Source organism: Chrysochloris asiatica, unplaced genomic scaffold, assembly GCF_000296735.1.
Source record: "Chrysochloris asiatica unplaced genomic scaffold, ChrAsi1.0 scaffold00016, whole genome shotgun sequence".
Classification (NCBI taxonomy): Eukaryota; Metazoa; Chordata; class Mammalia; order Afrosoricida; family Chrysochloridae; genus Chrysochloris; species Chrysochloris asiatica.
In genome coordinates, this window is record NW_006408534.1 from 4,429,332 (window position 1) to 4,444,190 (window position 14,859).

Genomic DNA, 14,859 nt, shown 5'->3' on the forward strand with positions numbered 1-14,859 from the left:
TCCATGGCACACAGCCACCATAGGTACATCTGGGAGTCCTGATGTAGTAGCACTGTGGGTTAATGCGCCAGACTGCAAAGCCATTTGAACTGCAAGGTCAGCGATTCACAGAGTTGCTATGGGTCGAAATCGACTCGACGGCACTTAACAACAACAACATAGGTACCTCTTTCCAAAATAGTTAATTTCTTTATTTGCTAGGTAATAAATAAATAATTTTAAACATTTCAAGTACTGTGAAGAATTTCTAAACAGGAAAAATTTGAGAGGTAATCTTTTGGAAGCCTTAATTTCTCTAAAGCCTGAATTTGTACAGCAAGGACCTGTTTAGTAGATGGCATATTTACTAGAGGTAGCTGATAGTCTCAGGTAAGTCCTCAAAGCTGGTGTATATTTGTGTGTGCACCAAGATATAAAATCTCCATTAGTCTAATTTTTGCCATTCAATAGGTTAAAACATTTTTCCCATTTACTAGATACTTTTTTTTTTAAGCTAGGAAAAGTAAAAATCACCACAGCTTTTGACCAAAAACGTTCAAGTTTTTCCATACTGGTGTTGTTGAGTGCCGTTGAGTCATTTCTGACTCATAGCTACCCTGTATAAGGTTTCTGAGGAACGCCTGGTGGGTTTCAACCACTGTCCTGTGGTTAGCAGTCTAGTGCTTATCATACAACATGAAAGAATATAACCATACCAAAGATAAGCTCTAATAACCAAAAACAAATACATATTATTTTTACATACAAGAGTGGCTTGTTATCTTCAGGATCATCGTCTTCAACTTCCAACAGCCAGCCATAACCTCTCTGTCTGAGAAATGTAGTAGCTGTAGATTCTTTGATAAAATCTCCACCAATGTTTAATTTGACATCTGGAGATGCTATTGAACCACTGAGATCTTAGAAGAAAAGACAAAATTGTAAAACATGGTAATATGTTCTTATGAGAGTAGTCATATAGTCAGCTAAGATAATTATCATGTAAAGATCTCTAATAACGAAAATCTGCTATTTGTTCAAAGCTTCAAATCTTTACAGAAGCAGACTGCCTCATCTTTCTCCCAAGGAGAACCTGGTAGGTTCAAAGAGCAGACCATTCAGTTAGCAACCCAACACTTAACCCACTGTGCCACTAGGGATCCTTCTATAATGACAGATATCTAAAGACCATCTTTTATTCTATAAGAAAGAAAATGAAAAATGAGAATGGTAAAGATTTCATAGTTAATTAGCTAGACTGTACCAGAATCTAGACACATAACAGGAACTCTTTAAAATTTAAATGGAAGATACATGCAAAATAAAATAAATACCACTTTCAATGCCCTTTATCATATACATTGCTGTTTTTGTTAATTACTATTGAGTTGGTTCCGACTAACAGTGACCCTGTGCGAGGTTTTCGAGGATCAGAAAAATTGCACAACTTCTTTTTAAAGGCATTGTTGCTACTGGTTACCCTTCAAGTGAATTCTCATAGAGAATTCTACATACTACAGAACAGAGTAAAACTTCTCTACAGTGTTTTCTAGGCTGTAATCTTTATGAAGCAGATCACCAGGTCTTAATTTGTGGGAGTTGCTCAGTGGCTTCGAAAAACCATCCTTTAAGTTAGCAGCCAACCGCTTGTACCACCATAAAAGGCTACTTTTAATTTAAAAATTTCTCTGGTAGCGTACTGGTTACGAATCGGGCTGCTAACCGTAAGGTCAGCAGTTCGAAACTACCAGCTGCTCCGCGGGAGAAAGAGGAGTTCTGCTCCTGTGAAGATTTACAGCCTCAGAAACCCTGTTCAGGGTTGCTATGGGTTGGAACCGACTCGACGGCACTTAACAACAACAATATTGTGCTTTAGGTATAAGCTTATAGAGCAAATTAATCATTTGATAGTTGGTACATAAAGTGCTACATGACATTGATTGCATTTACCACAATGTAGGGCTCCTGTTTAGTTAATTTATTTTTTATTGTGAACTGAGTGAGTTTACATGGGAGATCAGCAACTTTACACCATCGTTTCATTGTAATGATAACAATCTCCTCTGTGCATCATCAATCAACAGTATTTGCTTCCATTCCCTCTGTTTTCCCTTTTTTGGGGGGTGGGGAGATATACACAAACACAATCAGGAATATATAATTAAACAACCAAAGGGCACATTGTGCAAGCCTGCCTCCTGACCACCAATACACAGCCTTTCTCTTTCCATGAGTCTAGAATCCTCAGCTGCTCCCTCTCTCCATGTTCCCATCTTTGGTGTCGCTGCTTCTCTGGATAAGGTCCTGCATTCTGCTTGTGCTCGTCTCCCTTGCTGGTCCTAGGGTCCGCTGTTCCTGGATTTTAAGATTAACTACACCTCCGTTTTTGTTACAGAACTTCTACCTTTACAGTTGTGACAGTTGCAATTAGTCATGATAACAATTACTATTGAATCATAAGAATTTTATCCCCATCTCCTTTCATCGGACCCATCTAGACAAGATGAAAACTATTCAGTGAGGACTCTATCTTCCCCCTGGCACTCTTACTAAACTCCCTCTTGAAATCTTGCAAGCCAGTCACTTTGTGCCTTTATTATCAGCCCCTCATTTTAGGTAGCCAATGTCTAAGTTGCCCATCCCTATCTACCCTGTGTACAGAGGGGATAAGATTGACACTTGATATGAAGGCTCCTTCCTTCTCTGTTGGTATTTTGAGCTACTACATCCATAAGTATAGGTCAAGTTCATCAAATTGTAGCAATTTACACTTGTTTCCTTTATCAAAAATTGTTTATCTTCCTCTAGTTGAATTGATGCTTTTGAGTTATGGCGTTGGAGGAGAATACTGAAAGTGCCATGCACTGCCGAAAGAACCAATAGATCCGTTTTGGAAGAAGTGCAGCCAGAGTGCTCCTAGGAGGCCAAGATGGCCAAACTTCGCCTCTCACACTTCAGACATATTGTCAGGAGGGACCAGTCCCTGGAGAAGGATATCATGTAAGGTGGAGGGTCAGAGAAAAAGAGGAAGAACCCCAGTGAGATGGATTGGCCAAGTGGTATCATCGATGGACTCAAGTGTGGCAACAGTAGTGAGGTTGGCCCAGGATCGGGCAGTGTATTATTCTGTTGTGTATAAGGTTGCTATGAGTTGGTACCGACTCGATGGCACCAAATAACAAGTTGAGTTCTGATTATCAAGCAACTGAGGCTAGGTCAATTGGGTACGATCTGCAAATCTGGGTGTTCTTGTGTGTCTCGCCTCACTTCTTATCAGCTGGATGCTTCACTCTCAGCTCTAGGTATGGCTCCTTTTTAAAAGGAATCATAAAAAGTCAAAAATAAAATAAAAAGCATTATAGTTGCTAAAGATAAATTGGTAATTTTATAAATAGAGATTAATTTTCTCTACTTTTTAATGTCTTTATTAGTACATTCTTTATTTAAATGGTCAGTATTTACATTGGGTGCTTTATTTATCAATGCTCGCTGTTGCTAGGTGCTCGAGTTGATTCTGACTTACAGTGACTCCATGTATACGAAGACAAAGACTCCATAGGGCTTTTAATGCTTTGACCATTCAGAAGATCGCTAGACCTGTTTTTGAGGTACAGTGGTGTGTGTTCAAAACACCAACCTTTCAGCTAGTTGTTGAGAGAGAGCTTATCTGTTTGCACCACACTGGTTTTCCTATATTAATGATTGTTGTTGTTCTGGTTAAGTGCCGTCGAGTCGGTTCTGACCCTAGAGACCTTGTATAGGGTTTCCAAGAAGCAGCTGGTTAGCTTGAACCACCGACCTTGCAGTGCAAATGACTTTTGCTGCGCCACACCAGGACTCCTATTAATCATTAGTTCTGGAGAAATGTGACTAATTCTCTGCTACTTCACCTAACTCTTTTCTTTACATGACTATATCATTCATCTTTAATTTTGACAAAAATAAAGGGTCATTTTAGGTCCATTCTAAGAAGCCCTTGTGTCACTGTAGGTTGGCAGTTCAAACCCACCAGCTATTCCGTGGGAGAAAGATGAGACTGTCTTTTCCAAATGTAAAGATCTATATAGCCACTATGAGTTGCAATTAATTCATTGACTGTGAGCTTGGTTTTTGGTTTAGGTTAGCTCTAATAAGGACTATTAACCACAAGGTTGGTGGTTCAAACCTACCAGTTGCTCCTTGGAAACTCCATATATGGTCGTTATGAGTTGGAACGCACTCAATGACAACTAACAACAAAAACAAGGGTGAAGAGATTTTCCACATTAAAAAATTAATTCCATTCAGTCTGCAAACCTGAGAGATTGTAGATAATCATTGTTGTACAAACACCACATATTCTGGCTGGGAAAAAATTGGGAATAGTTAAGAATTTCTTGAGGTCAAGTAGCAATTAAAAAGGAAAAAAAAAAACTTTTTAGGGACAGATAACATGCACTACTAAACATATTATTGAACAGAAGTCACATGATTAAAGAAGTATTTTAAAAAATTATTTTGGCAGCAGAAAGCCAGATACACTAAAACTTGCCTTCCCTGGAGTTTATCACCAACCAGTATTAAAAGCAACTTCCTTAAAAAAAAAGAATAAAAGCTTTTTTTTTTTTTTTTTTAAACACAAAGAGTTTAATTTGCACATCCTAAAGGTCATCAAAATTTTGGCTTAAACTTCAATGAATGCTTCGGTTATGATTCATATCTTGGTCTGGTTGTATCATCTCCTGTAATAAATTACAATAAGGTTTGCATTTTGAAGCTAAGTCCTAGCTTGTTGTTGTTAAGTGTTGTCGAGTCGGTTCTGACCCATAGCGACCCTGTATAGAGTTTCCAAGGAATAAAAGCTCATAGGTGATCTTGAACCTCTGACCTTGTAGTTCTAGCTTAGTTACTACTTAATTCAGCAAATCATTTAAGCTTTCTGGTCCCCATTTCCTAGTCAAAGTTCCTTTCAGGTTTAAAATTACATATAATTCTGAAATGTTTTTAAAAGGAGATTTACTCAGCTAGAGATTAAAGGCAAGTACTTTTAATTTGACTGTGCTTTCTTGCCTAATGATTAAAAATAGTTCCTGCAGATTCTACCAGCCATACAATATTATGGCCACATTTCCTTACCTGTGGTGAAAAGAGCATCTCAATACTACTGTTATATAATGTTAATATAACATTCTTTTCTCATAGGTACAAAGAGTACCTTTCAAAAAATTTAACAAGAGGAAAATTTAGATTAGGAAGTCATTAGAGCAGTGACATTAAAGGTCTTAGAATTATGAGGCAGGAAAGGACCCTAACAACTGTTTCCTGGACTCTAGACAAGGATGGACTTAAAGTGGCCAGAAAGATCCTGTGGGGTTGCTTCATAAATTATACCTAATCTAAACCAAATATGGATATATAAATTATAGTTAAAGGAATGGAGTGCTAAAGCATTGCATGTGCTTAGCAGTTTGTTACAACATGGATGCTACCAACTCAAAAAGGCATCTTTACCTTACAGATTTGGTAGGATTTTTCATTGCATGCAAAATAGGAAAACTTCATGGACATAAGCAGGAATGCCAGCAACAGCTTTTGACACCTTCTCCAGTACCCATAAAGCATAAATTAGGTATGGGGGTAGGGTGGGGGAAAGGGAAGCAACAGGAAAGTTTCAAAAAAAACAAAAAAAAAGAAACAAACCCTGCTAGATAGTCCAGTCTGGAAGCAAGTTAATAATAAAAAAATGCCAGAGAACAAGGAGAAAGCATGAAAACCACCCCCAGAAACATGACTGATTTAAGTTAAACCAGAGTTAAGAAGCTTGGTTGCCAACTCTAGGGTTGCTATTGTTAAGTGCTGTGGAGTTGATTCTGACACATAGCAAACCTATATATGATTTCTGAGGACTGGCTGGTGGGTTTGAACCCTGACTTTGCCGTTAGCAGTCCAGTGCTTACCTCCAAGCACCACATCAGGACTCTCAACTCTAGGGATGTTGTTAAGTGTGGTAGAGCTGTTTCTGTATAAGGTTGCCAAGGAGCAGTTGGTGAGTTTGAACCACCAACTTTGCAGTTCAAACCAACCTTGCAGTCCAGTGGTTGTCCCGTAGTGCCACACTAGGACTGACTCCAACTCTAGGGTTTGTTGTTGTTGTTCTTAAGTGCCGTCGAGTCGATTCTGACTCATAGCAACCTTGTATAGGGTTTCTGGGGAGTGGCTGGTGAGCCTGAACAGCCAACCTTGTTCAAACCGACCTTGTAGTCCAGCTATCAACCCACAGCGCCACACCAGGACTCCAACTCTAGGGTTGTTGTTGTTGTTAAGTGTTGTTGAGTCAGTTCTGAATCACAGCAACCCTGTATAGGGTTTCTGAGAAGCTGGTGAGCTTTAGTCACTGACCTTTCTGCTCAAACTGACCTTACAGTCCAGCACATTAACCCACAGCACCACACCAGGACTCTAGGGTGGTGGATGGCGATTGTGCTGTGGAATTGGTTCTGACTAATAGTGACCCTGCAAAGGGTTTCTACGGTTGTAAACCTTTATGGGAGCAGAAAGCCTCATCTTTCTCCCGTGGAACAGCTGGTAGTTTCAAACTGCTGACCTTGAAGTTTGCAGCCCAATTTGCAATCACTACGCTACCAGAGCTCTTATCAATGGAGAAAAGACTGAAGTTGTCAAGGACTTCACTCTTCTTGGATCAACTATCAACACTCGCGGGAGCAGCAGTCAAGAGATTAGACAACGTATTGCATTGGGCAAATCTGCTGCACAGGAACTTTTTAAAGTATTGAAGAGCAAACATGTCAGCTTGAGGACTAAGGTACGCCTGACCCAGGCCATGGTATTTTCAATAACCTCATATGGATGTGAGAGCTGGACAGTGAATAAAGAAGATCGTAGAAGAACTGATGCCTTTGAGTTGTGGTGTTGGAGGAGAATACTGAAAGTGCCATGGACAGCCAAAAGAACCAATAGATCTGTTTTGGAAGAAGTGCAACCACAGTGCTCCTTGGAGGCCAAGATGGCTAAGCTTCGTCTCTCATACTTTGGACATATTGTCCAGAGGGAACAGTCGCTGGAGAAGGATGTCATGCTGGGTAAGGTGGAGGGTCAGAGAAAAAGAGGAAGACCCCTAACGAGATGGATTGGCCAGGTGGCATCATTGATGGACTCAAGTGTGGCAGCGGTAGTGAGGTTGGCCCAGGATCGGACACTGTTTCATTCTGCTGTGCATGGGGTCGCTATGAGTTGGTTCCGACTTGATGGCACCTGACAACAACAACAACCAGAGCTCCTTAGGACTCTAGGGTAGGTGTCCAGAACTGTGAAGTATAAATCTGAATTCATTCTCGCTGGTCTATGTATAATATTTTGACATTTTATTAGTAAAACAATGTAAAGAATTCAATAAATATAGGTGGATTTAAAAGAAAACTGAATTTTGGAAAAAAAAAAAACCACATTGCAAAAGAAAATCTTAAAAATATTTCCACTGTTATTCAATGCAGCCAAAAACCAAGCATATGTTTCACACTAAAGAGGTAAGTTTCACTGTCTTAGAATAACATTTTAATGCATATACAGTCATATAAAAAGGAACTCTGGTAGCATAGTGGTTGTAGTTCCATTCCTCTGGAGAAAGATGAGGCTTTCTGCTCCTGTAAATATTAATAGCCTTGGTAACCCTATATAGGGTTGCAATGAGTTGGAAACGACTCCACGGCACAAAACTACTACCATCACCATAGTTTTTTTAACAAGGATAAAATACCAAATGCATGCATATAAGTTTGTATTTGCTAAGTTAATCTTGTTCTTCTTAAGTGTTGAGTTGTACTGACTCATAGTTACCCTGTATAGAGGGGTTTCCAAAGCGGTAAATCTTTGTGGGAGGAGAAAGCCTCATTTTTCTCCAGAGGAGTAGTTGAAGGGCTCAAAGTGCTGACCTTGTGGTTTGAAGTCATGTTTATCCTACAGAGCCACCACACTCCCAGGACCATCATAGAGCCTGATTATGTCACTCAGTAAGAAAATGGTTTTTTATAGTCTTATATAAAATAGTCTTAGGTTATATTTGTATATTGTTTTGGTAGCTTTACTATTAAACATTATCAGTAAATGCTTATGTTTCAACTAACAATTAAAATCCATTTACAACCTGATCTTCTGGTCATTCTTTAGAAAAATGAAACCTATTGTGACATATATTGAGGTTCAGTGTGGCCTATAACATAAGCACTAGATTGCTAACCACAAGGCTGAGAGTTCAAATCCACCAGTGATTCCTCAGTAACTCTATACACGGTCGCTGAGTCAGAACTGACTCAATGGCACTTAACAACAAATACCAATTATTTTACAGAAATTTCTTTCATTTGCTTTATAAGTATTTTTCTTAATTAGAAATAACTTTTTTTTTTTCTTAAATGTTTTATTGTGAATTATGTGATAGTTTACATGGGAGAACATTAGTTTTACATTCATTCTATCGTATATCGTCTCATTGCCATGGTTATAATCCTCTTCATGCAATCCTTCCCCGTGTCCCCCAGGTCTTCAATAGAAATAACTTTTATTCTGAAAGATTTATAGAGTGACAGGAAGTTACAAAAATAGTACAGAAAAGTCTAAAGAATCCTTCAATTAGTCTTTCTCAAAGGTAACATCTAATGTGTAGCTATCAAAGACAAGATACTGACAATGATAAAATCCTTAATAAGATAAAAACCTTATTCAGATTTCACCACTTTTACATGTGCATGTGTGTTTGCAAGTATGTGTTGTTGTTTTTGTTGTTAAGTGCCATCAAGTCAGTTCTGACCCAGAGTGACCTTATATTGGGTTTCCAAGTAGTTTCATGCAATTTTATCACATCTGCAGATTTGTACAATGTCTTGTAAGTTTTAAAATATATGAAAAGAAATTAATTTAAAAAGAGATAAACCTTTTTTTTTTTCCTCCTAAAGAATGATAGTTTAAAAATCATGTTTAGTTTCCAAATCGGGGGTAAAAATTCTATTCTTATACCTATTATATGTCACATATCATACTTCATTAGCATACTAAATGTGATATTAATGATAAGACTTATATGGATTCAATTTTTAAAAATCAAGTTGAAATTTTAGAAAAGTAAAAACTAAAGATTCCTGGTTACATTATTAACTTGTATCAGAAGTGATATCCTTTCTGGGACTAAAAGTTTGTCCACACTAAACAAATTATAGGTAATCTCTGGGTTATGAATGTGTCTTTAAGGCAAATTTGAAAGTAAGTTAGAACATGTGCATTCAATTCTGATTTAGCCTTACTTTAGTGCAAGAAAAAGGAGCCCTGGTGGCACAGCATTAGACTGCTACCTGAAGGGTTGGCACTTCCAACCCACCAATCAGTCCTTGAGAGAAAAATGAGGTAATCTGCTCCTGTAAACATTTACAACCTAAGAAGCCACATGGAACAACTCCACTCTATCCTACAGGTCCCTATGTGTCTTGATGGCAGTGAGTTAGGTTTGAGTGGCTTGAAGCCTTCCCAATAGTTTAAACAAATGAAGGTAACTGTGATGAAGAATTTGTTGTGTGTAGGGGTAGGTTCAATCATTTAAAATTGAGGGCAAATTTACGTGACATTAAAGGGCAAGTACAAGGTGTACATAAGATCAGACATTTGTAACCCAGTAATTTACTCTAACAGAAAATCATTTACTCAAAATAACACTGGTAATAATTATTGGATAATTACGTTTGTAATATAAGGAGCTCTGGTAGCACAGTGGTTATGAGTCAGGCTGCTAACCTCAAGGTCAGAAGTTCGAAACTACCAGTGATTCTGCAGGAGAAAGATGAGGGTTTCTGCTCCTGTTAAAAGATTTACAGCCTCAGAAACCCTACAAAGAATCACTATAAGTTGGCACCAACTCCACGGCACCTAACCACCACCATCATCATATTTATAATGTACTGATCACACTAATGTACCATGAACTATATGTATTATATTTTTATGTTGGGGAATCCCTTTTGCCTCAGGGTCTTTGTACTGGCTGTTTTTAACTTCAGATATACATAATGAACTTTTCCTTAATTTCCCAGACTAGATCAGGTTCCTGACATAGGCCCTTGTACTTTTCCTTATCATTGTTTATAATTATTTATGTGATTATTTAATTAATATCTGTAATCTATATGAAGCCAGGAACCATGTATTTTTGTTGTTTTGTCTGGACCATTATATTCCCAGTACTTATGGCCAGGTACATAGTAGTGATGGTGGTGTGTCATTGAATTAGTTCTGATTCACAGTAATCCTGTATAGGGGGCTTCTGAAGCTGTGTATCTTTACAGGAGTAGAAAGCCTCATCTTTCTCCCATGAAACATCTTGTGGATTCAAACTGCTGACTTTATGGTTAGCAGCCCAACATGCAGCCCCCTACACTACCACGACTCATTGGAACATAGTAGGCAATCAATAAGTGTGTACTGAATGAATTAATAAACAGAAAGGCAAAGAACTCTATGCAACTTTAAGAAGCAGCATTAAAGATTTTCAATAAAGTAATTTGACAAATTCAGATTTGTATTTTGGAAACCATCTTAGCTGTACTATGGAGGACTGATTTAAGAAATGAGAGAATGGAGCAAGGAATCTGGTCAGGAGGTATAGTAAGAAGTACAGATGAGAAATGGTAAGCTCTTGAACTAAGGCAGCGTCTGTGAAGATAAGTCTAGACAAATTACATAGTTATTATGGAGCTATTCACAAATAACTTGATAATCCACTGAACATAGGTAAATGAGGAAGAGAACACGGACAAGTTTTCAGCCCTTGGCGAGAGAACCAATTTTAAATCATTTTCACTTTAGCACCTTCTTCACTTTCAACAGGGAGCGCTGGTAGAGTAGTGGTTGTAAGTCGGGCTGCTAACCTCATAGTCAGCAGTTTGAAACTACCAGCAGTTCCACAGAGGAAAGATGGGGCTTTCTGCTCCCATAAAGATTTACAGCCTCAGAACCCTGTGCAGGATAGCTGAGTCGGGACCGATTCCATTGCACACCACCACCACCATCACTTTCAACATTGATCAATTAATCCAGTAACAAAATTTATGGTTATGTCTATAATACTGAGTGATATAAAGGAATCAGTTTAAAACCTAGATGATGGCATATTCAAACAAGATACTGTCATTAAGTCCCATGGAATCGTTCCAACTCACAGCTAATCTATATGAGGTTTCTGAGACTGTAAATTTTTGCGAGAGTACAAACACTTATCTTTCTTATGAGTAGCAGCTGGTGGGCTTGTACCACCGACCTTGTGGTTTGCAGTCCTACTAAGCCACCTATTCAGCTATAAACAGGAATGAATGATTCATGCTGCAATATGAACTTTGAAAATATTATACTAAGTGAAAGATGCCAGACACAAAAGGGGCTGGAAGAAGGGGTGTTGTTGTTGTTGTGTGCCGTGGAGTCGGTTCCGACTCATAGCGACCCTGTACCGGGTTTCCAAGGCTGTAATTCTTTATGGGAGCAGAAAGCTCATCTTTCTCCCGTGGAATAGCAGGTAGTTTCAAACTGCTGACCTTGAGGTTCACAGCCCGATTTGTAACCACTACGCTACCAGTAGTCAGGGAATAATTGCTAATGATACAGAGTTTCTATCTGGGGTGATGAAAATGTTCTCAAATCAGACAGTGGTGGTATTTGTACACCTTTGTGAATAAACTAAAATCCACTGAATTTTAAACTTTAAAAGAGTGAATTTTATGTTGTGTGAATTATATCTCATTTTTTAAGACTTGAGAAAAGATACACTGCAAATATTTAAAAGATATAATAAACATAAAAAATTCTAGTGTGCCGTGTACTTTTCTGTAGATGACAAGTGAGTATTGCCCACTGGCCATTAGTACCATAAGAGTAACTAGGCTTAACCAATAAGGAAGTGATCTGGGAGGCTACACAGAGGCAGAATCTGAACTTGGCCACGAGAGATCTTTGGATGGGCAAAGAAGGAATGAGAAGTTATTACAAGGAAAAAGCATTGCATGATAAGAGGCATGCAAGCCCAAAGGCTAGCATAACTATACAGCTCACCTCCAATTGTTGTTGTTGTTAGGTGCCATCAAGTCGGTTCCGACTCATAGCGACCCTATGCACAGCAGAACTAAACAATGCCCGATCCTGGGCCAACCTCACTATTATTGCCTCGCTTAAAGTCCAGCGATGTTGCCACCTGTCCAATCCATCACATTGGGGTCTTCTTCTTTTTCTCTGACCCTCCACCTTACCAAACATGATATCCTTCTCCAGAGACTGGTCCCTCCTGACAATATGTCCTAAGTATGAGAGATGAAGTTTGGCCATCCTGGCCTCCAAGGAGAACTCTGGCTGCACTTCTTCTAACACGGATGCCAAATTGCAAAGGGTGTAATATCAGGTGAAAGAACTTGTTTTTGTTTTATAAGCAAATTTTGTTTTATGCATGTTCTGTAGAATACAGAGCCTGTGAGATAACCTCTACAAAAAAATTTATATTCACTAAAACTGGAAACCCCTGCATACTACAGTCCAAACTTTATAAGAATTATGTAGTAAGGAAATTGTCTTAATTTAGCTTAATTCATATTTACCAAACTTATTTATCCTGGAACCATTTCCCTTTGGGACACACTGCTGAAATGTGCTGTCATACATGTTAGGAAGCAAGTATAGTTCTTTACAGAGTGGTTTGGATTGCTGGGAGCTGAGGAACTAGTATACAACAGGGATAGTTTAGCTGTGAAAATAAGAAAAAAGGAAACTCTTAAAATTAGGAAGGAATTAGAACATTCTTGTACATCAAAAGATTTTGCCAAAAGAGGAAAAAACGGTGCTAACTGATTTAACAGCACTTAACAACAACAATTAGCTATTCGAAAAATGCAAATCAAAACAACAATGAGATATATTCGCACACCAGCATTAATAGCAATGTTAAAAACACAGAAAATAACAAAGGCTGGCGAGGATGTAGAGACTGGGATCTTCCTACACTGCTGGTGGGACTTTAAAATGGTTCAACCACTGTGGAAACAGTGTGGCACTTCCTCAGAAAGGTAGAAATAGAAGAAGCATGTGACCCAGCCATCCCTCTACTTGGTATATATCCACAATAAGAGCAAGGACACAAGTAGATAAATGCACAACAATGTTCATCACAGTATTAAGATAGCGACAGGCTAAGTGCTCATCAATGGAAGAGTGGATACACAAACTCTGGTACATACACATGATGGAATATTATGTGATGTTGAAGAATACTTCAAAACATGGATGAACCTGGATGACACTATATTGAGTGGCATAAGTCAAGCAAAAAAGGACAATTAATGGTTGCTGGCTCATCCTGCGGGAGATGCAGTGCTAAGAGGAGCACAGAGGAGAACCCAGCCAGTAAGCCCACACTGCTGTAGGATGTGCAAGGCGATAGGCACTGGATGTCTCTGCACCATCGGTTTGTGGCTGACAGCAAAGATAAAGAAACCAAAGTAGTCTTCATTGGGGACTCCTTGGTCCACCTAACGCATCAGTGCGAGATTTGGCGGGAGCTCTTTTCCTCCTCTGCACGCACTTAACTTTGGCATTGGCGCTGACAGCACGCAGCATGTACTATGGAGGCTGGAGAATGGGGAGCTTGAAAACACTTGAACACATCCGGCCCAAGACTGTGGTGGTCTGGGTGGGCCCCAACCACCACAGCACACGGCAGAGCATGTTACCGACAGCATCAAGGCCATTGTGCATCTGGTGAACAGTGGCAGCCCAGGCCCAGTTCGTGGTGCTAGGCCTGCTTCCAAGGGGCCAGCACCCCAATCTGCTCAGGAGAAGAACCAATGGGTGAACAAGCTGGTACGGGCAGCACTGGCTGGACACCCACAGGCCCACTTCCTGGATGCCAACCCTAGCTTCGTGCATTCGGATAGCACCATAAGCCACCATGACATGTATGATTACCTGCATTTGAGCTGCCTGGGCTACACACCTGGGTGCCGGACCCTGCATTCCCTGGTCTTGCATCTACTGGCCCAAGATCAGGACCAGGGCATTCTTCCTCTTGAGCCCTCTCCCTAAAGCAAGCTGCATTCCCACACATTAAATTCTCCCTCCTTGGTAAAAAAAAAAAAGGGACAATTATTGTATGAGACTACTATTGTAAAGGAGTGCTGGTGTGGTGCTGTGGGTTAATGTGCCAGAATGCAAAGCTGTCTGAACTACAAGGTCGGCGGTTCAAGCTCACCAGTCATTCCTTGGAAACCCTATACAGGGTCACTATGGGTTAGAACCTATTTGAAGGCAGTAACAACAACTTAACAACAACTATTGTAAAACCTCAAGAAATTATTTTCATACTAAAAGAAACATTCTTTGATTAAAAGCAGTGGGAAGGAAGGGAGTACTTTACTGGCTGGAGGGTTTTGCTGTTGTCGTTAAGTGCCATCTAGTCACGTTAACTTGGGTGATGGGAAGCACAATATGTAAGAAGGAGGAGGGCAAAATACAAGTAAAGGAAGGTTGGCAGAAGAATGATGAAGACAGGTGAAGACACCAGGAGGTATACAATGGCTAAAGGGGATAGAAATAAATAGTAATATATTTGCAATCTTGGAACTGTGTTCTGTGTATAAATACATGGACAGAGACACATGCTGAATGGGAGGAAGAATGGGATATAGATAGATAGATAGATAGATAGATATACAGAGAGAGAGAGAGAGAGCACACGAGAGAGAGCGAGCTCTGGTAGCGTAGTGGTTATGAATCGGGCTGCTAACCTCAGGGTCAACAGTTCGAACTACCAGCTGTTCCGCAGGAGAAAGATGAGGTTTTCTGCTCCTGTAAAGATTTACAGCCTCG

The 14,859-nt window shown here is 39.5% G+C and overlaps 1 protein-coding gene and 1 pseudogene across 1 annotated transcript in view; one reads left to right on the plus strand and one right to left on the minus strand.

Moving 5' to 3' along the window:
* Positions 1-14,859, minus strand: part of LOC102832186 (protein YIPF4-like) — a 40,393-nt gene that overhangs the window by 20,099 nt on the left and 5,435 nt on the right. Inside the window, exon 2 of the mRNA XM_006835156.1 lies at positions 746-899. Within this exon, the coding sequence (XP_006835219.1) occupies positions 746-899 (154 nt within the window). The remainder of the gene's footprint in view (positions 1-745; positions 900-14,859) is intronic.
* On the plus strand, positions 7,464-14,076 carry LOC102822901 (annotated as a pseudogene).